The sequence below is a fragment of the Drosophila miranda genome, chromosome XL, assembly GCF_003369915.1.
Source record: "Drosophila miranda strain MSH22 chromosome XL, D.miranda_PacBio2.1, whole genome shotgun sequence".
NCBI lineage: Eukaryota > Metazoa > Arthropoda > Insecta > Diptera > Drosophilidae > Drosophila > Drosophila miranda.
In genome coordinates this window covers 14,390,546-14,413,090 of record NC_046673.1, presented here as the reverse complement: position 1 = coordinate 14,413,090, position 22,545 = coordinate 14,390,546, and the positions used below count along the sequence as shown (strand labels likewise).

General features: G+C 45.7%; 1 protein-coding gene across 3 annotated transcripts in view; it reads right to left on the bottom strand.

The window, feature by feature from the left end:
- Positions 1 to 19,025, bottom strand: part of LOC108150982 (protein lozenge) — a 39,736-nt gene extending 20,711 nt beyond the window's left edge. For 2 of the 3 annotated variants that reach the window (XM_033398161.1, XM_017279335.2), the window contains exon 1: positions 11,315 to 11,488. In XM_033398161.1, coding sequence (XP_033254052.1) covers positions 11,315 to 11,338 — 24 coding nt within the window. In that variant the 5' untranslated portion in view covers positions 11,339 to 11,488. Of the gene's footprint in view, positions 1 to 11,314; positions 11,489 to 18,588 lie in introns of those variants that run through there. The other variant, XM_017279326.2, reaches the window with a different exon arrangement.
- Between the last annotated feature and the right edge of the window lie 3,520 nt (positions 19,026 to 22,545).

The following is a 22,545-nucleotide window of genomic DNA, read 5'->3' as shown; positions in this document are numbered from 1 at the left end:
GCCATAGTTTGGTATGTGTCCAGCTGTTGGGCTCCCATCGAATCCTCTCGGAATGAGTGGCAAAAAATGGGAAACCCAGATACTAAACTTGTTAAATGTTATGGCTAAATGTATATATAGAATATGGGCGTGTGTCTGTGTCTGTGCCTGTGTCTGTGTGGGTGTATTAGGGTTATATGGGCACATGTGTGGGTGTCGCAATATCATCTAAAACAGGGCTACTGGACGACGCCACTGCCACTGCCACTGCTGCTGCTGCTGCTACTTTGATGTAGTTAAATTTTAATTGGACTTTGGGTTTTTGTTCCCCGTCTGCGGTATTTCAACAGCAACTATGTCAAGTATGCGCAGGGGTTTATGCTTATATACGACACTGTCTGTGTGTGTGTGTTTACTCCCATATTAAGTTAACCAATTTCAGCGCTGAAACAGCAGCCAAAAGGAGTCTAAAGAACCAAAAGGGAAGTCGCTTGTGTGGGCAGTCCGATGTGCTGGAACTGATTGGCCACTGGAGAAGAGCTCATAAAGATTTTATTTGACAATCTACATTTTTGGAAAATTAATGGGTCAGTGTATAACACATCACGGGACACTGCCAGATAGGCATTCAAGCCTCTAGACTGTCAATCCCTCGCAATGATTTCTGGAGGAGGAATCAGTCCCCCTTTTCTTCTGCCATTGCCAGACCCTTGGAAATCGTCGTCTTCGTTTTTTCGGGACCCTTGCCTTACGGAAAGTTCGGACCCTTCCGAAATCAAACCTGGGACCTTGTCTAAATTCAGTCAGTCAGTCATTGGTGATGTAATACAAATTTTGCATATAATTCCCAAAATAAACATCTGTCGATCAGCTTTTCGCAGCGTATCAATGTTGGAAAGCGACGCTTTCGTGCGATTAAAAACACATTTTCATTCGCATAAAATAACATAAAACATGAACAAGAAGCGAATGTGTTACAAGATACTTAGCAATATTTATTGGCAACAAACAACAAGAAAAAAGTTGGCGAATGCTGCGATAAAAAATAGAGAAAATTCAAGTATCGATTGGAAATGTTTTCCATCAAGCCCCACTACATCGAAAGTAAATATTTCCCACTCACAAATAAATTATAAATCTGGACAGATTTGAAAACGTGATTCGGTGGGAAACACTATTAATACTGCCTTTGCAGCGACGGCGATGCCATAGAAGCTATCAAACGGAACGACATGGAACTTCCATGGTACTTCTTTTGGGTACAGTCCGGTCAATGATGGTGCCATCCACAACGAAAGGCTATTTTCTTAGTAGAACAAACCTAGTCAAAGGTGCTGCTTCCTCAGAAAGAGGTTCACCAAAGAATCCCCAACCTCTCCAACATTATCAGTCAGTATTCTACACCCATGAGATACAACTTGGACCAGATTCTGTCAGCAGCGGGAGACTCGATCTGTTCGCATTAGCCCATTACCCAAACCAATCAACGGACGTGTACGAGTATCTGTCCCAAAGCCCGAAATTAACAACATTTGCTAACTAACAACAAATTAAGTCATACATTGTTTATAAGTGCTCAAGTGGGGACCACAGAAACCACCCGGAAAGAACCAGAGGACTGCCAGAGTACGAGTACCAGCCCCTGATGCCTGATCCCAGAGGCCTGGGAGTCCTGGGAGTCAAGTAACAGGAGTCCGACAACGTTCGCTTTAATGCCTAAATCAACTAAATTTGTGGGCAGCAAACTTATTTCCGGCATGCCGAGAACATTTACCAAAACACCAGAGCCATAGCCGGAGCCAGATCCAAACAGGAATCAACAGTCCAAGAATAGGTGAGGCAGGGCGAGGAGAGATGGCCAAAGGAGGACACCAAAATTCAACCATAAATTGATGCAGTAACACGCCCTGCCCTCAGCTCTGCCTTCTGCCTTCTGCCCAACCAAGAGATGCAGTTCTCCAAAAAATGAAAGAGAACTTTCGGACTGGAACGGCAGATGGATGCAGTCTTTGCTGCAATCCAATCCAATCCAATCCAATGCAATGCAATCCTTCTGTCTGCCCTGGCGTCCTGCGGTTGGTTGGGGAGGGCGGGGGTTTGGGTAAAAACCCGAAAAGCGAGCAACCAACAATGCCAAGTTTTCGGTCAACTTTCGGCCAAAACAATGCCCAATCCCCAGGACCTCCGTGCTGGCATCGCTCCGTGCGTAAGTCCCCCCAAAAAAACCCACATGGGGCACGCATCTTGTGCTCTTCCTTCGTGCCTCTTCATCTCTCTCTTTCTCGCTCTCTTTCTCTGTGCGTGTGTGTGCTGGCATTAATAACGTGTGCAGCATGCAACGTGTCCTGCTTCTGACTCTGCCTTTGCCTCCGCCTCTCCTTCTGCCTGTATCGTGGTGCTGCATGCATCCTTCTGCAGCCTGCAACTGGAACTGGAGCCAGAGTTGGACTTTCTCTGGTCAATTCGCGGTTTTGCTTGTCACTTAGCCGACGGCCGACTGTTGGCCATGCGACCCGTTGGCCATTTGATAAACGACGAGGAGACGACAAACGACAAACGACGACTACTACGACGAGGAAGTGCCGCCCTCGCCCTCGCCCTCGTCCTCCCCCTCGCCCTTTTGAGGCGACAATGTGACGACATTTAAGGCCAAGAGCTACAGGAATGAGAGCCTCCTTTGTGAGATAGGTGTGGGTATGAGTATGGGTATTGGGGATGGTCCATGGGGATTGGAGAGAGCACCGCACTGAATTATCTCACCGAGGTGTCAAGGGGTCCGTTATGTCCGCAGGCCAACACGAACCGGAGATGGAGTTTGTTCAGTCTTGTGTGGGGATGGGATGTGTGGACTAAGTGTTAAGTGCTCCATGTCTAGCGGGGTATATGGAGATTCCACATAAGATATTCTGAGACTTGGAAAAGCTTTGCAATAAGGGGAAATACGTATTGCTGCTTCATTGTATTTTAATACCCGGTGCTCAAAGTGGAAAGTGGATGTGTGTAAGGCTTAGAAGGAGGCCTTTCCGTCCCCATAAAGTATATATATTCCTGATCAGCAACCGTAGCCGCGTCGATCAAGCCTCGTCTGTCTGTCTCTTGTGTTTGACGCCTAGTCCTCAGAGACTATAACAGCGAAAGCAACCAAATCTTAAATCCAGACTCGTGGGATATCACACTGAATCAAGTTTGTTGTCCCACAAAGGACAAAACGCTGTGACCAGAGTATTTCCAGGTCGTTGTTGAAGGCGTGGCTGCTGCTCTGCTTCCCTGCTTCCATTGTGTGTTATGTTTAAGCTTTAAGTGGCGTAATAAGTCCAGATTGCAGCCTGTTTCTGGGTCCTGTCCTGAGGTCTCGCAATCCATCCACGGCTCTACCCCGCTCTCCGCTCTCCACACCGCACATTGCCGGGGCCATTTCGGGTTTGAACTGTTTCTGTTTCTGTTTCGGTTTCGGTTTGTTTGCTTCTGCCCGCAGAGCTTGCTTTGGCTTTTGCTTTTAAGCCAGAGGACTAGGAGCCGGACTAGGACAAGCACTAGGACAAGGACTACGACTAGGACTAGAAGTTTGACTAGGACTAGGCGCAGCAGCAGGGTGCTGAGTGGGGCGAGTGGAGAACGGAGGCTGTTGGAGGCGTTTAACATTTTTGAGGCTTGATTGGATTTTACACAGGCCTGGGCGTAAAGTGAAAAATTGCATTTTGAGCAGCTGCTGGGTTGCACTTGCCTCTGACTCGGCTGCATGTTGCAACCGAAATTTTGTTGCTGCTGTTGTTTTGGTTGTTGTTGTTGTTGCTTTTGTTGTTGTTGATGAAGTCGGCTTTGGTTTTGGTTTCATTTGGTTTTGCTGGTCAGCCAGGGTTGCGGCTGTCTGTTATTTTGAAATACTCGTTGAGTGGCTCGTTTGCGGTGAAATGTATGTGGCCGGCCATGCCCCATGCCCCATGCCCCATGCCCCATTGTTCCTGCCCCCACGCCACCACACTTTCCATGCAACACACAAAGAGATAATGCAATTGTTTCACTCGCTCCCCTCTTCCCCTTCCGGTTCCTGTTCCTGTGCTCTGTGTTCTGTGTCCTGTGCCACACGCCTTTTCTTTATGCTGCTGCCATCTTTAAGCTGCTTTAAGCCATCTGGCACGCCCATTTACGGTTTATTAGCACCTTAAGCTGTGCGCCCAAGCATGACCCCCCACCATTCGGCCACGCCCATTCACTCCGGTTGGGCCATGTGGGGGTGTAAGTTCAATATTGCATTTCTACGGCAATTAAAATGCATTTTCCGGTTACTTGACACAAAACATAATTTGCATTTCCTGCCTGCCTGCCCCTAACGCCACCCAAGCCAACCCCTTGGGGCATTGGATTGTTTAAATGCATAAATGATGCTTTGAACAGAGAGAGAGAGAGAGCTGCCTCTCGATGCCTGCCACTGCCACAACAGTTGCAACGGCAACGGCAACGGCAGCTGCATCGTCGCCAACCGCAGACGCAGGAAGGCAGGCACAACCCTTGGATCCAAGGACCCAAGCCTCGATGATGATGATGATGCCCCATGCCACGCCTGTCTATCTGCATCTCGGTCCGGCGTCCTCCGTCTCCGTCTCCATCTGCACTCTGTGTGTTGTGTCACCTTCAGACACGACAACACTGTTCAGCTAGCAATTAGATTCCAAGAAGACACAGTCCAAACTCTTCAAATTTTGAGGATCCATTCTTAAAAGAATAGTTCAAGAAGCGTAATGCGGAGGATGGCTAAAGAAAGAATACTCTAACGATTAGCAAGCAAAACGAAAAATCGGGTGGAGGTAAGCACAAATATGTCTACATATAATCGTTATACAACTTTACTGCAAGATATTTGCCCTCTGTTCATATTGGGGATTTGGGGCGTAAGTAATTCTAGTTCGAAAGCTAAGCGCCGTGGGGAGCCGTGTGGAGAAGCGGCCGGCTAGAGACCGATCTCCCAGCGCTGTCAGACATTTGTAACAGCGAGCGTTAACAGTGCGCTGAAACCGGTGGCGGTAACAGTCAGTTAACGGAGAGATGTAGCCAGCTGCGGTAACAGGCTGTTAATGGAAGCTTTAACCAGGTGCTGTAACAGCCTGTTAACAGAGAGCGGTCAGTACCTGGTGGCGGTAACAGCCTGTTAACAGAGAGCGGCAAGCACCTGGTGGCGGTAACAGCCTGTTAACGGAGAGCTGCAGCGAGGAGCAGTAACAGGCTGTTAATGGAGATCTGCAACCTGCAGCGGTAACTGGCTGTTAAGCCGGAACAGCTACACAAAATTGCATGTTGAAAGGGACTAGGAACCTTGCACCTTGCTGACCAGTGTAATATGTTATCACCCATGTCTGGCATATGTCTCATTCTGCAAACATCACCCCTCTTCGGTGGCGGGGGTCCTGCTATGAAAAGTACAGCAATTGACATGCTCAGGGCCCATCGGCCGTCGGCCTATCGTCCTGTGTGTGTGGAGTTTGTCCAAATCACCGAGTTTAACAAATTAAATGACTTCTAGTGCGTACATTGTTTTGACACGGATGTGCCCCCAGCTCCACCGCCCTCCCCGCACCCATAGAGCATGGAGTCACGGGAGTTTGGGCAGCGTCTGGACTATGCCAAATTGCTGTTGATTGCTCGACACTCAGGAAAGCCGTGTGGATGGCAGGGATAGGGTCAGGGCTCACCTGCAATGTGAGGCATTTGACAGGGCCCCCACCTCGACCACTGCAGGGCAGGGAAACAGGGGCCGGAGCAGGGCCAGGGGGTAGGGTGCAGCACGTAGGAAGCTGGATGAAGGTTTGCTGCTGGCAGGGCTGTTGGTACCCGTAGCCGGTACCCCGGTAACTGCACTTTCCATGACGCGTTGTCAACTGCAGTCAACATTTTGGTTTTGCAACTGTTTTTGGTTTGCTTCTGCCTCTGGCCATACACCAACACCAGCAAAGGGAATATTAATATTCACAAAAAAAACACAAAACGAAACTATTTATGCCGCACCATAGCCCAGCCCTCATCCGTAGCTCCCATCTGGTCCGTTGGACCACCCAAAATAATCATTTTTGCGCCGCCTTTGATACATTTCATACATTTTTATGGGCCGCACCCGCACCCGTTTTTGTCTTGCGCCGATCTCCGCGATCTCTGACGATCTACGCTCTCTTTAATGTCTTTATAAATACACAAAAACGCCCAAACGAAAAATATGAGAAATGATCTCTGCACGGATCCGATCCCATCCCATCCCCAGAACACCATTTGTCGTCGTCCTCCTGTCGTCTTATTTTGTTTATGTTTATGGCAATTAAATTTCATTCAACAACGGGAATACACAAAAACTGCACTTGATCGTCGTCATATAAGGGGGATATATAGTGTGGTAGGTAGAAAATTGTTTATGCCTTGTTTGGTCCCAACCGATGGACCATAAAAAACTGTGTGCCACAGCGCGGGGGAAGTCGCAGTGGCCGAAGGCAGCCTGGAGGAGAGAAGATTGGGGGAAGAGATGCCGCAATTATTTTAATCGAACATATAGATCTTGAAGGGAATTTAGATCGCGTTGATTCCCACTCTGACTCTTAATTCGTGAGGGCCTTAATCCGATATACAGAAATATTTGTTGTCTTGTTAGCTGCGAGAACTTTCGTTGAATTCCACCTATCACAAATTCACTTTCCCTTCATTCCATTCTTGAAAAAAAGGTGAACTCTCGCTCAAGCATTCACCGCGAATATTCCACATAAATTTGTGGATTCGATGCGGTATATGTGTGTGACATAATCGCATGTAAAAAGTATTTAAAAAGAAAAAAAAATTGGTTGGTGTGTATGTGGATATGTAGACGGTGGACTAAAACTATTTTCGGAGTCACACCCGCGTGTGGGTATCGGAGGCGCCACCCACATAGAGATGGCTTGTACTAGGGGGTGGAGCCAGCCAAGGAGGAATGCCAGAGGGCAACCGCAGTGTCAAACGGATTCTGTCTGCCGTCAGTTGAGTGAAGTCGGTTGGGGTTTGTTCTCACTTTTCGTCTCCGAGCTATCCTGAAGCGTTTCCTTGTCTTGGCTAGCCAAATTTCATTGGATCCCGTTGGTCCAGACACACACACATATGTGTGGCTGTGTGCGGGGGGAGTGTATGGCATTTGAGTCGTCTTTGACGCTCCTTTTGCCTCTTTTGATGATACGTACATACGGACAGGAAAAAAAGGATAAAAATTGAATTTCATTTGGTTTTTTCTCCGTTCACTTTTTATGGCTCCAACTTTGAGTGGCTTCGTACTTCCACTCAAGTGTCCTCCCCCACTCAACTCGGAGTTGAGTTGAGTGGAGTGGAGTCCGGCACTCCATTCGAGCTCTCACTCGTTGTGCCACTTTGTCTTCACTGTAATGCGCCGTTGCAGGCTCTCAATTAGCAAATTAAGCACTCACTCGCACTCACGCAAACACTCACTCGCACACTCACTCATACAGAGGCACTCACTCGCACAGTGGCACTCGTGTGCTCGTGTTCGTTGACGTGCCCCAAGCAAGGGTTGAACCGTGCTGGGGCTCTCGCTCTCGTTCGCTCTCGCCATTGTGTTGCTCCACTCAAAAATTAGTTGAGTCGCCCCAAACGGCGACCCCGCCCCCACCAGATGCAGGCCATTGCAATCACCTCTGTCTGTGTGTGTCTCGTGCAGGAGTGTGCGTGCGTGGGTGGATACGTGCGGTCAGTTTTTGTTGGTTTTTTTTTTTTTTTTTGGGGGCTTTTCTATTGAGGAAAATCGGACTGTTAGCGGTTTATTTGCCAGAAGAACGATCTTTTGTGGAATCTATCTAAATCTCTGCAAAGAAAACTATCACCCATCGATATTTGTAGATTTTTAAAAGCGAAACAGAATACATCAGTTTTGGGAGAATGTCTGAAGCCAGATCGTCATCTTCATAAGTCGTAGCCTATAGGGAAATTCTCAATGGCTAAGCGCAAGATTAATTTAAGACAGTATAAAACTCCAGCCTTAAATAATCTTGTACCAAAGAAATACTATGCACATATTTCTATCAATTAGAATTGCCTCCACAAAATACCTGTGATTCCTTTTTTTCTTATGTCCCTTACAAAACTCTACATCCTATTTGATTCTTTTACATGAAATATATGTATGTATTTTGTTTGCCCAAATGTTCTTCTAAAGCGGACGTTGCTGCTTCTATACCAACCCAAAAATTTGTTGCTTTTCTCACTTGAATAATTCAGTCTGTCTGCCCTCCGCCATCACATGTGTATGTATATTTTTGCGTCACTGATTTCATTATTCCCGTGTAAATTTCAGGGCTGCAGTTGGCCTAATCACACGCACCTTCAACCACCTTGCCCAACCAACGTATGGGGCTTTCGCCCCACCACCACCAACAACAACAACAACAACGACCAACAACAACATTTTGCGGTGTCTGTGCCTGTGTTCCGGTGTTCCTGTGAAGGGAAGAGGTCCCAGATATTTGTGTGCAATTTTTAGTTAAATTATTTTTACACCCAAAATGCCAAACCAAAACACCCAACACATGAGTAAAAACAGAAAAAAAAAAAAAATGGGATATACATGAGGAAAACCTGAACACAAAATTCGATGCCATTTGAAATTTGTAGGGCCCATGAGATGCGTTGCATATGCAACACATTGGGTGGCTCTCTGTGGGGCTGTGCGGGTGGTTGCATTTTGCATTTTAGGGATCCCCTGGACACACACACACACACACACGCACACACACACAAAGTGGCAAGTGCAGATTTGAAGTTATTACGAAAAACTAACCAACATTTTGTGGGTTTGAAGTTGTGTGGAATAATATTGGTAGACCCAAAAAGCCTTTGCTATGATTGTTGTTGCAAATATTTTTATTACCTATTCACACACACACACACACACATATGTATATGTATGGGCAGGTGCAGGTGCCACAAAAGAGTGTGGCACATGCAGATTCGGGTGATGGAGGAGATGCCGGCCAATTGATGAATTGAGTTTTGAGTGCCTGAACGAAACCTTTCAGGCTGGCAGCCAGAAAATAATCAACCGGCTAAACTCTATTTCGGGAATGACAGATGAACAGATTTCCCCAGTGAGTGGGTCCAGTACGTGCCGCAGGTGTGGGTCCATTTAATTGAGAGTTTTCTCTGCTGGGCATTCCTTTGATTCTTTAAGCCTACTGCAGAAGGCTTTAAGATGTCTCTAGAGGTTCTTCCGACTTTCTTTTGTTAGGATTATGATGATCCTTCCTGAGCTATCATTTAAAGTCCCCTTAAGAGCTCCCCAATAACTGTCATCATCGTAGAGCCTCCCTCTACTGAAGACCGCAACCAAGCGGCCAGTACTCAATCACCAAGCAATTTTACAAATCTCGCAAAAAAACGAAGAAAAAGCGACACTCGTTATAATTTGTAGAGACCCCCAACCGGGGAAACAAACAACAGGACCAGGCAAAAAAGAAGGTGCAAGAAACCAAAAAAATGTTGTGTGTAAAAACCGCCAAACACACACGCAAACAAAAACAAGGTCCAAACAAATGCAACAACCAGCGGAGAGGAACAACAATTGGCTGTTGCCTGTTGGCTGTCGGCTGTTGGCTGTCGGCTGTTGCCGTTGTGTTGCATTGTGGGTAGGAAAAATTACGAAACCAAAAATCAGCAACCAAATATGTGGTTGCCACCAACAAAAGGCCCAAAACAGAGAATACATATCCCCAAGAGCCCCATGGCGAGTGGTTTGGGCGTGCTTTTTGGGGGCGGGGGAAGGGGATGGGCAGCAGGTGAGTTGTTTGGTGGTCAATTTTTTTCAACTCTCTCTCTATCTCCCTCCCTCCCTGGCTGTCTCTCTGTCTGTTCAGTGTCAAAGAAGCAAAAAAGTGCTGTGCAAAGAGAGAGAGAGAGAGTGAAACGATTGCAATGCAACTTTGGGGCAAGGACAATGCAACAATCCGCAGCAAAGCCCACGTGTGGACATCGGTCTCCACTCCACACCCAATTTGTTGCTGCAATAATAAACATGGGAGAACACGCGTGTCCAGCACTCCCCGGTTCCCTGCCAGCCGATTCACTTTTTGTGATACCCTGAACGAGCAGAACACAGAGGCATGCTCAGCAGCCCCAACACCAGATCTATGAATGCACTTTGACTTTAGGAGCTCAAAACTTTACTAAACAATGAAGAAAAAGACACATTTCTTGTATAATATTTCTACGAAAATATGTAAATACATAAAGAATTGGGGAATCCGCGGTATCCCTCAGTCGTCAAACTCTACGACAGCATTCCCACTTATTTTACACATTCTTTTTTCTGCGAGACCAATAACAACAATTACGCAGTGGGCTGCCCCATTCGAGCGCCCCATTTTTCCCCGCCTTTGTACGCATACGTATACGAGTCCCGGGTACACCATGACGTTGCATTGCGGGCTGTAAGGTGCGTGAGATGGAGCGACAGGGTATGGGGGAAGAAGGGGGAGATTGGGTTGTCTGACAGCTGTACAAGCGCAGACCGACAAACAGGGCTGATCGGCGGGACCTGGCAGGACGCGTTTGGTCAGTTGGCTGGTTTCCGCTGCACACGTGGCATATGCGTAATAAGCGCCATGCGAGAAGCGAAAAGCGAAAAGCGAAAAATGGGGGAAAAAAATCAATAAAAAGCACAACAAAATGGGCAAAAGACAAGCAAACAAAAGTGCAAGCCCATGGTGGGGCCTCCATCTTGTGCCACAGCCCCCACACACACAGAGAAAGAGAGAGGGCGACTGGGAGTACTTCCCAGGGACAGCCATTGCAGTCAAACTTGTTGACAATCACGTTTGCCGCGACTCGACGCATCGCGACGCGGCATGCAAAGGCCTGCCTCCTGGGCCATTACTGCCACACATCGCATCGGCCCAGGTTCTTTTGCATTTTGCTTCTTTTTGGGGTTTTGCATTTTGAGGCCAACATTGAGGCCACGAACTGCGGAATGGACAGGGCAATGGTAACATGGTGCCTCCTCCTCATTCTTTGACACGGAGCTGCCCCTCCTCCTCCTCCACCTCCTCCTGTTGCTGATGGCTGTTGCGGACTTTTTATTTTCGGCCTTGTTGGCTCGGCTGGTGTGTAAATTTATGACGCTGGTTAAGTAGTTGCAGCCAGTTGACTGCCTTCTCGATACCCTCGATCGGTATTGCATCGGGTATCCCAGAAGCAGCAGCAGACTGACTTTTGTGATCTTGGTACGACTCACGACGGCGTCGTGCGGATTTAACCTATAGGCCTTCGGGCTTTTCGCTCTGAAAATTGTCACTAATTTTTGTGGGCCTGTGTGATATCTTACCCTCACGAAATATGTTCGACTCATTGCAGATCTCTGACAATATAATGGTGCACTCGTAATTAAACTGATTGATTGGGTTTTCCACTGCCACAAAATGTAATTTGTAATAAATATTGCTTCTTGGAATGAAAATCTACTTTCAGTGTTGACCAACGGATTCAATGATCGAAAATTTATCGACATTCAATTTATTCCACTATTTTGCACTACAATTGATTCAAAGAACTTTGATTCATATTATTTTGAAATGTATTTCAATAAATTAATTTTTAAAGTAGCTTAAGAAACGAATTCAATGATTCTGATAGACGATAATCGCAGATCTAGCGCTGACGTTCACATGCGAATGGTCAAAGTACAAGCTGGTCGAAAAACAGCTGATTGAATGCCGCCAAAATGTGTTCAACGTGTTCCAAAGCATACAAAAATCATAAAATCTACTGCCAATAGGAATTGCACCGAATTTTGGAATGGTAGAACCATTTAGAGCCGCTGCAGCGTTTAAGGTGGCGTCTAGTCGGCTTGGAGCACACTTTAAGAGGGGCACAACCTCCAGCCGTTTTACAGGTCATCAGTCAGTCGTGCCCTACGACCTTCCTGCTGCCTCTGTCCGTAGGCTCTTCGGCGTGTGGGAGTTTCTCTGGTTACGCACTGCCTGTTTGCCAATTTTTCAACAGCTTGTTAACATTTTGTCGCCCATCAATGGGAAATGCAACGTACTGGACACGGACAACCCATGCCACTGCCACACGCCACACAGAGGGCAGGGCGCACAAAAGGAGCGTTACCTATTTTGACAGGCTCAGGCAAGGAGAAGGAGAAGGAGCATGGGTCAGCGGAGTAGGAGGATCTGGACAAGGCTCAGGAGGATTAACTGGAGCACGGATTGAAGGCCAGTTGGAGTTGGAGTTGGAGGCAAAGAAAACGCGTTAATGAAGTGTTGCTGGAGAGCTCATTATGCATTTTGCTCACGTTTTTAATTTTTAATTGCATTTTCTTTGTATGCGTGTGTGTGTGTGTGTGTGAGTGTGTATGTCCTGGTTTCGGTCCTTTCATTAAACGACACCGCACGACGGCAAACGATTAAAATGACCGCCAAGCAGCAAATCGAATTAATTTTTGTAACGTGCAAATGTCCGGCCAGCAAAAGTTTTCGCCCCCAGGCTCCAGCGGCCATGGGAGTAGCCCGTGGGCGGCCCAGGGGAGAGGGGGGGAAGAATCATCCGATGCATTAAATCCTTTCTGCCACACGACACATTTAAGTTGCTGATTAAGCTCGGCCTCTGACTCCGCCTCCGTCTACGCCTCCGCACCGCTCCACTCCACTCATTATGTACTCCACCACGGCATTTCCGTATATTATGTACTTAAGCACATAAAGATGTAATGACCTGTATGCCGTACATTCGAAAGAGACACACAGCGATGGTAAAAATGAGAAAAACGAGACAGAAACAGAAGCAGAAACAGATAAAGAGGTAGAGGGGTAGCGGGGTAGAGGGAGGTGTGGCACCTGGCCGATGGCCGCAGAAACCAGCAACCCGGCAGGCAAAAGGATGTCCACGTTCGACTTAATAAACTACAAGGCACACAGAGGCTGTTTTTAACTAGCTTTAATTGAAAAAATTAAAGAAAAGGAGCCAAGAACCCAGATCAGAAACACTTTAAATGGAAAATGGAGTAACAGGAGAAGCAGAAGCGTTAAATTGAGGGTTTCAGCCAAGAAGCGGCTATAGTGGAAAAGGAGCAACAGCGGAAGGGCAACTGCAATATCGTATTGATTTCAATAGGATTTGGTTATAGAACCCTTGGATAAAACGCTTAACGATCCGCAAGATCATCAACAATAAGAGCCGAATCAGGAGCAGCAACAGCAACAACTACATGTGCAACGACATCCATCGAAACATCCACAACAACATCCACTACAGCATCCACGAAATCGACATCGACAGCAGAGGGAGCAGCAGGAGCAGCAGGAGCAGCAACAACATGAGGTCCGCTCATATTTTTTAATGAATATTGAGGATTAAAGGAATTCTGCAGGATTTTCATTGAATTATGCATTTTGTTGCTGTTGTTGCTGGTCGGACGGCTCCTCCCACTCGCAACCAATCACAACCTCAGCCCGCACTGGCCCCGGGGGCAGTGCAGCCATGCCTCTTCCTGGCTGCGGTTTCTGCTGGGGAGCAACCGACCAGGAACATATATCCCATATATTTCTTTGTCGCACGCGATGATTTATTAAGTCATTAGCACTTGTGCGGCTGTTGCTGCTGCTGCTGCTGCTGGTAGTCCGCCCCCTATCCTGGTTTCCTCTCGCTGGCCAGGATGCAACCAGGATGCGGACACACACGCATACAGCAGAGAACGTCGGGCAGACACCGCCCCCTCATCATGCGACTTGTAATTCTTATTAATTGTGTGCGCTGTTGTTGCATGTCCCCTCCCCTCCCCACCCACCAAACACATACGAATATACTATATGCATATGTATAGGTATTTAATTTTCAGGGATTTTTGCTGATGTTGGTGCAATGGCGGCCAGGACATTAATGCATTGGATTCAGGACATAGCATTAACTCTTTCAGTTTGCGCATTTTTAAATAGAACACCAGATTGCAGGTTGCCTGAATATTTAATGCTGCGCGGAGTGCGGAGTGCGGAATGCGGAATCCTGTGGAGGCAGCAGCAAAAGATATCGACAGGCGATGGGTAGAATCGAAAGGTTTTCGTTCTTTGGTTGGAGAAACAAGCGAAATCGGAATGGGAAGGCATATGGAAATCCACGAATGATTTCGAATAACTTTAAGTCTTTAAGAGACAATTCCAGTAGGATCTTCGGATGGAAATAAGTTGAATACACTTGAAAGGATTTACTTATTCTCATATTATTTGATTGATATTCAGAGCGTCTGTAATGAAAGATTTCAATGTGCGAACTTGTTTTCAGATTTTTATGGAGATACCTTTAGAAACGGATTGGATTCAAGATGGCATCTCTTGCTCACCTTTCCATCGACTCTCCAATGCAGCACTGCAAAAGTCCCTGTGACAACGCTTCGTATACTCAATATTCAATAGCCATGCCATGGAATGTCCATTGCGAAGTGCGAGTGCGAGAGTATATCAAAAAAAAGACACACTGTTGGACGTTGGATGTTGGAGCATTTCACTGCAAATTGAAGTTGTCACTGCAGCAGCCTTTCACTCAATTCATCCAACTCGACCGCAGATCGAACAACTTTAAGCCAATTTGTGTGTGAGACGTTAAAGAATTGTATGGCTTCTGTTTGGCCGCCATCTCCTTTCCTCCTACTTCATCTCCTTGCTGCTGCTGCTGCTGCTGCTGCTGCACCAGCCTTCAGGGAAGGGACAGGGGAAGGGGAAGGGAGTGGTAATGAGAAAGAAGAGGAGAGTGGGAGAATGTCAGAAATGCGTGTGAAAAATAAACGAGATTTTCGCAACGCGCTTTTGATATTTTTGCATGACAGAAGCCAAATGAGAAAATGCGATTTTCCGCATTGCTCCGGCCAATGACATGGACATGGCGGTGGCAATGGCAATGGCAGTGGCAGTGGCAGCGGCAGCGGCATGGGGAACGGAGCACGGCGAAACGGTTGGTGGCAGTGGCGATGGCGGTGGCGATGCCGATGGCAGCAATGTCAGTGGAAGCAATGGAAGCCACCAGGATGCTGTCCAAAGGCCTACCAACTTAATGTGCTGGCATTTCCTGGCACACAAACACACAAAGAGAGACAGAAACACACACACAGAGAACAGAAAGCAGCAGAGACGTAGAGACGTAGAGAGAGCACACATACAGAGGAGAGAGAGAGAGTGAGAAATGCAGCGAGACAGACGCACAATAATTTTTACAATTTGCAGCAATGCGTTTTTAATTTAAATCGATAAAAGTTGCATTCGCACAAAAACAACACAAAAACCCAGACGAAGACAACAACAATCGCACACAGTGCACAATATAATTGCAAGCAACCCTCATCTATAAAGAGACTCAGCCGTATATCACAATCCCATCACGAACCAAACCCCCAATCCCCAACCAATCTCCTCCACTCCCATGTTTGCCATTAAATGGTCGGAAAAAACAATTGTGGAATAGAAAAACGGAGAGACTACAATGCATTTTAGAGCTTTATGAAGAGGCTAATGAAAGTGCTACAAAAAAACGTGTTGATTGGATACCATATTATCTCAATGAACCCACAGTTTCACAGGAAAATCTTCACAGAAAAAGAACACAGATTATTCTCAATTTTTCCACTGGATTAAATATCAAATTGATATATTTAAATATGGGTTTCCATTCAAAATATATTTTAAATTCCCAATTTCAAGCACTTTACTTCCAATTGGACTTGCATCAAAGAACACTAGATAAAATAGTTGACATATGAAATAGAACCACGGCATTTTATTTTGAAATTTGTATTAAATCATTATTATAGCCAGATCACGCAAATATGCCAGTTCGAATGATCAACACATACAGAAAGCTATCCAAAAATTTATCTAAAACATTTCCCATCGGACCTACTGCAATTTATATTATTTTTTTTTGATTGACGAATGCCAGCCAGAATGCGAATATTCATTGATTTCTATGGGACTTCATTTTGTTTCACTTAAAGCCATTTCGAATCCACGACAAACATTTAACACTACGGTCATACAAAATTATAATTCATAGCATAATAAATGCAAATGAAATTCATTCAGAACCAATAAATGTTGGACTTTGTGCAGTACAAAATTTTGTTAACTTTTTGCCACCCAAAAAACGCATATAATTTTAACATATTACAATAAATCATTAAGTGTACACAAAAGCTTTTGCCGGCACACAAAAAGTGGCAGCCAAAACTCTCAAATTGGCCAATCAGCGGCAGTGGCAGCAAATGCAGCAACAACAACAACAAAAACTAAACATTTCGCAATAAATTATAGAAATTAAATTAAATACATATTATAAAATGAAACGTTCAACTGTCGCATTGCATTAGGCGGCGGCAAAAATATATACATATGCAAATACATGTATAAATGCATGTTTTTTATACAAAAAACAAAAACAAAAAATAGATGAATATATGGAAAAACAGAGACAACAATGAGGGAAAACAGGAAAACAACATTTCTGCAGTTAACAAAAAAAAATGTGAAAAAGGGAAAAATAATAATTTCATTGCCTACTTTTCAGCGTAGGCTGCAAAAATTTTGCATTTATTTTTTGTTGCATTTGCTGTTGCTGTTGCCATTGCAATTTGTTTTGTTTGTGATTTGACTGCCAGGCCGCATACACACATATGCACACACACAGACAGAGACAGACAGAGAGAGATACATTTGCAAATACAGATCCAGATACATCCATCTGTCCCATCTGTCTGCGTGTGTTTATTTCATTTTATTATTTTTTCTCTTTTGCGGTCAACGAGTTGGTTGACCACTTTCAAATACAGCCCACCGACCTTTCTCCACACCCATGCCCCTGCCCATGCTCACGTCCAACATCAGGCTTCAATCCACTCGCAATCGCAATCGCAATCGCTCTCGCACTCGCACTTGAGCTGTCGGCTCATTTGACTGACTGACTGGCGCGCCCTCACTCGCCTGGATCCATATCCGAATCTCTGTTGATTATGCACAATATTTGATGTCTACTACTCTGCTTTCTTTGCCACAAGTACTCTTAGTTGTGCCGATCATTGACTCCAATCTAAGGCATACCGATGACCATGTTCCACTTGAGTTTATATCTACTGAATCGCTATCTGTAGTGGAAAGTAAACTAGAAGTTTGATCAACTAATACAACTACTGCGGATAGATACTTCTTTGTATATACATATGCTAGAGAAATCTACAAAATGTCGGAACAGATAGATGGATAAGCAAGCTGGATGATCGCATGGAACAGCTTGATCTCTTCCACATTCAACTCCAATCTTCCCAATGAATGAACGATGTTCCCCATAAGTATCGTCAAGTACTCTCCTCTGTGCCTTTCTATCCGACCCACTCCATCTGAGTTCTGTTTGCATTTATACTCTGCTTTTTTTACGAACTGTTTTCAGTTGATTTAAAACGTTTAACACTCGTTGGAGAAGCTGCCCTTTTTTTGTTGTTGTTTTCGTATTTCCTCTGTCTCTTTTTTTTTTAGTTGTTGGCCCGCTTGGTTAACCGTTGAATTATCAATTTCGCGGTTGAACTTGCGGTACATAAGTGCGGTTCACCAATGAGTTTTCCAAGGTATCATATTGTATACATATACACGTATATACGCCTGTGTGTGTGTGTGTGTGTGTGTGCGGGTGAGCACCTGTTCATATAGTTGTCCTATAATTGTTGTCTTTGTTTGCACACACATACACACACACACACACACAATCGCAATGACACTTTCGTAGCACGAAATTAATACGTTAAATTTTAATTAATTACATTAAGTAAAAATGGTTCACTGCACGTTGCATTTTTGACATGTCAAGTGCTTCATTAAATGCTCTTTGAAACGCTTGCTCTTTTGCATTTGGCTATGCTTCTGTTTTTCTGCGAAATTCAATTATTCAATTGGTTCAATTAATGTTATTGTTAGCATTTCTTTAACCATTCAAGCATATATAAGATTGCTCTTGCTAAAGTTTTTCTATATCTTATTTAGAAGCGATTTTTTAGTGATAAGTGCTTGATATTTACTGCGTGCTTTCATCCGAATGTTGTTCCAGATCAAAGAGTCTATTTCCTGAATTATTCTTAATTATTGATGCACCTTTTCTTAGATGTTTTTCTGCCTTAATTCTAATCTAGAAAAAATTATTCCATTTCCACTTGAATAGTTTGCGGTTTTATTTCCCCAATTGTTGCAATATGCCCAACAGATGTTCTCCCACCAATTTGTTGATAATTTGAAGATGCATATACTTTGATTTACAGCGACTTTGTGCAGATGAATGTGAAGGAATTTGCCATTGTCCCCAAGAGAAAACATATACCACAAAGCTCTTAGATATTTCAATCACCTTTGGGATAGATTTCTCAAGCCAAAGTGATTCGAAAGAATCAAATACGAGGAGCTTGAAGTGTATGACAATTTGTAGATCTTAAACTTGGAATTTATTCCACCTCAAAGCCGTATTTGAAAAGCTTTGATGATTGATTGGTAATCGCTCAAGTTGAATCATTTCTCTCCCGGAATATACCCCCAAATGAACCCCAGAAAATGTGAGAAATTCCATCAGACAACTCACCCGCTGGCTTCCGCTGTGTGTGCACCGGAGTGCACGTATCGAGGGATCGACAGCTGCTGGTGTGATGATGAACAGTTGGAACGATTGGATAGATCGATAATAATTATCTTTGACACAGAACTCTTTATCTCTCTCTGCAAGATCTCTCTCTCTCTCTCTCTCTTCACTGTACTCAACTTTCGATCTTTCCTTTGGGCGCCGCTCAGAGAGCCGCTCTGAAGCTGGAGCACACTCAAAACAAAAAAAAGAAAACCATCCACATAAACGATTGGCCTGGCATATTTCGGGCGATCGATCACACAAATCCAAAATGAACCGATCGCTCACAGGATCGATCTCCTCAATCACTTGCGATACACTTCGATAACGTTCGATAGCTGCAACGGGAGAGCGCGCGGAGCGGAGAACGCAGCGAAGGAACAGCGAAGGGTCTCGCACTCACGTAGTGGCTACGCAAACGGAACGGAACGCAAACGGAACGGAAGCACACGGCCGGCGAGTTAGTGGTCAGAATGCAGAGTGACACATTGGGGGTACCTGCACAGCATCCAGAGCCCCACAGAAGCTGTCTTCGGTTCGCTGCTGCTGCCTGCTGCCTGCTGCCTGCCGCTGCTGCTGCGGATGGATGGATGGATGGGAATGCAGTTCGTGTGCCGCACACGAGTGCCGCCGAATGCCACGCACAACAACAGCTTTTGAGCGCACCCGATTTGCAGATTGCAATTGGTAAAGGGCAAGCAGTGCCGAACCTCGACCAGAGCCCGAACCTCGACACGAAGCCCGATACGAGTTCGTTCTGAACGAGCTATAGGATGCGTTGTTGGTGCGTGGGTCGCCCCGAGTCTCCGAGTCTCCTGTCGTGCCGTGCGTGTGACGCTTTGAACCGGTTAACGGCACAATTGCAAATGATAACACGCACACGAAAATGCTCGGGCTGAAAATTTTCGAAATTTTCACACAAAAAAACTTTTCAAATTTCAAAGCAGGCAGGCAGGCAGCCAGGCAGGCAGCCAGGCAGGCAGCAGCAGCAACAACGCCGCGTCGGCGTTTCCTATCTCTCTGTATGTGTTTGTGTGCTTGTGTGTGTGTGTGTGTGTGGGTGGTATGATGATACATATGTGTGGCGGCTCACACACATATGGCACAGAGGGCCTTAAATAACTCAAACGGAAATTGAGTTTCAGCTCAAAAACGACGACGACGACGACGCAGCGGCCGAGGTCTCAGATCTCAGGCTCATTGTCGAGGGGCCTGTGTTTACCGTAACATTTTATGCAACAATTAAAAGAGCACAAAACAGTGGCGCAAGATGGGGTTCAAGTTGGAGTAGTAGTGGTAGTACCCCAACCCTTAGTGCCCTCAGCTGCCAGCACAGTGCCTCCAAAGGGCGGCCCTTTGGTCAGTTGTTCTTCGGGGCTTTGGAGAAGCGCGCCAAAAATTTTGGAAATGAATAAATTTTGATAATAAATGAGCAACCCCAGGGTCAGTCCGCCCCCCAAATGGACCAACGACTGACCAACCCCCTGCTCACTGGCTATCTCACTCTCTCTCTCTCTCTCACTCTCTCTCTCTTTCTGTGTCTCTGTGTCCCCCTTTTTGGAAACTCGAAAATTTTCACTCATTTGAAAATCAGGTTTTATTTCTACACAAAATACATAAATTTTGCATCATTATCTGAACGGGTTAAACGAGTATGGGTGTGTGAGTGTGTTTTTGACTAGAAAGCAACCCTACAGAGAGAGTGTGTAGAGGGGGTGGGGTTGTGGGTGGGGTGAGAGCGTGTAGTGTGCGGTAGGGGGAGGGGAAGGAAGTTTGCGGTATGCGCTTTGGGTATGGAGGGGGCGGGTGGGGGTCGGTGGGATAGACAAATGAAGCGAGATGGCTATATTTTGTGCGGGCTTTCTGCTCTCCATAGGATGGCTCTATATACACACAGATACACACATGTGTGTGTGTGTGTGTGCCACATGAGCGAAATGCTCATTATCATAAACTCCAACAACAATCAGATGGGTTGGCAGTGGCAGTGGCAATGGCAGAAGCAACGGCAACATCCACCCAGGCGCAAATGTTTTTTGAGCAGTAAAATGCAACATTTTACATAATATACCCCCAAACGGGCATATATAGTAGTTTCATGAGATTTACACAGCACGCTGAATATACACGGATATATGCACATATAATATATGGTTAGAGCGCTCAGAATTATATATACAGGCGATACTCAAAAGAGAGTCCCACACGGCGGCCGCTGGAGAGCAACAGAGACGGAGTGGGCCACAGAGACTGAGTGCCGCCAGAGCGAGCCGGAAAGAGTTGAGTAGTTTCTCTCATTCTCATTCTCAGTCTCAGCTACACATCTACCTATATACATATGTATATAGCATACGTACAATATATATATATATCAAATGAATTTTAAACTATTTTCCGCCAAAGGGGCGGCAGAGCGAGAGAACTATCGTCATTTGCCATTAGTTTGTTGCTGACTTCGATTCGGATTCGGATTCGCATTCGTATGCTCCTTCCTGCTGACACTCGTCTGATGCTTTCTTCTTTCTTTTTTTGTTGTTTTTTTTTGTTTGTTTTTTTTTTTTATTCCAGATGGGGGTGCTGCAGGTGTGTGCGAGTGTGTGTGACTGAGAGCGGGACTGTACTTAGACAAGTTTCTATTTAAATTTAAATTGATTGTAATTGTTTTTGTTGTTGTTGTTTTCTGTGCTGCATATTTATTTTAAATAAGATAATGCACAGTGGTTGCAGAAGATTTTGCGCGGGCTCCAAAAAAAATTTGAAATATTTCTAGAAAATATCTAAAAAATTTCCCATTAACCAAACGAAATTATTTAGCTCTTCAATTAATCTAAGTATATTTTTATTTTGTCAATCAACATTCCAAGATAATTACAGACAGTTTTGCATCAGATCTTCTTGGCCTTAGAACAGTGTTTGGAAGTCTTGCCGAAAATAGTCCATCTAAGAAGGGATTTACCCTCTTAAGGGCTTCGAGCTTATCCATCGAAGGCTCCACAGCTCTAAGCGGACTGTCCTTCCACTCTAATGTGATCTTGCCACACTGTGCCTCAGTGGCTGTCTTCACATGTGCCGTGCCGTGCAGTGCTCCAATGGCGTGGGCCCAGGACATCATCAGCATTATCCTTACAGCGGGCCGGCACGGGCTGGCATCTGAGCGTTGTCGATGCGACCTTTTCAACTTGTCTGCACTCTGGTGGGGGTGGTGGTGAGGGGCGGGAGGCGTGTCGTGGCGTGGCACACGGCTGGGGCAGAGGCAGAGGCAGGTTGGCATATGTGTGACGGACATTTCTAATTTGCAAATGTTTCTCCATGTGTACGCGTATCGGTGACCGTGTGTGTGCGTGTGTGTACGTGTGCTTGTGTGTGTGTAATTCCTTGCAAACAAAACAAACTCCGATGGCGATGGCGATGGCAACTCTGTTAATGATTAGAAAAACCTTTGCAACACTCGCCACCACCCACACCCACTCACCCACTTACACACTCACACAACCATTCCATCCAGCACCCCCCCCCCACCCCCCACTCGGACCGTTGTTGTTGTTGCTGTATCTACTTCCTGGCAATTAATGTGTGCAACATACGCGTTTTAATTTAACGCAACGCGAGACCCGTAGCCCTTCCCCCAACCCCCAACCCCCAGCCCCCTGTCCATGTGTGCATTCCCACTTTTAGCAGGGAAAAACTTTTGTTGCTTTTTTGCAGTAATTTTAAATGGTTTTCCACACACACACACAGAGGCAGAAGCCTGTGCCGCAGCCGTAGTCGTAGCCTGAGTCAGAGCCGGAGCCGGAGTAAAGGACGCGCCGCGCCGTTTTGAAAACTAAACCAACCAGTTTGGCAAGTTCGAAAAGGATTCAGTTGAGATGGGATGGTCTGGCCAAGGGGAATGGATGGGGATGTGCAGGGGAGGGGAGG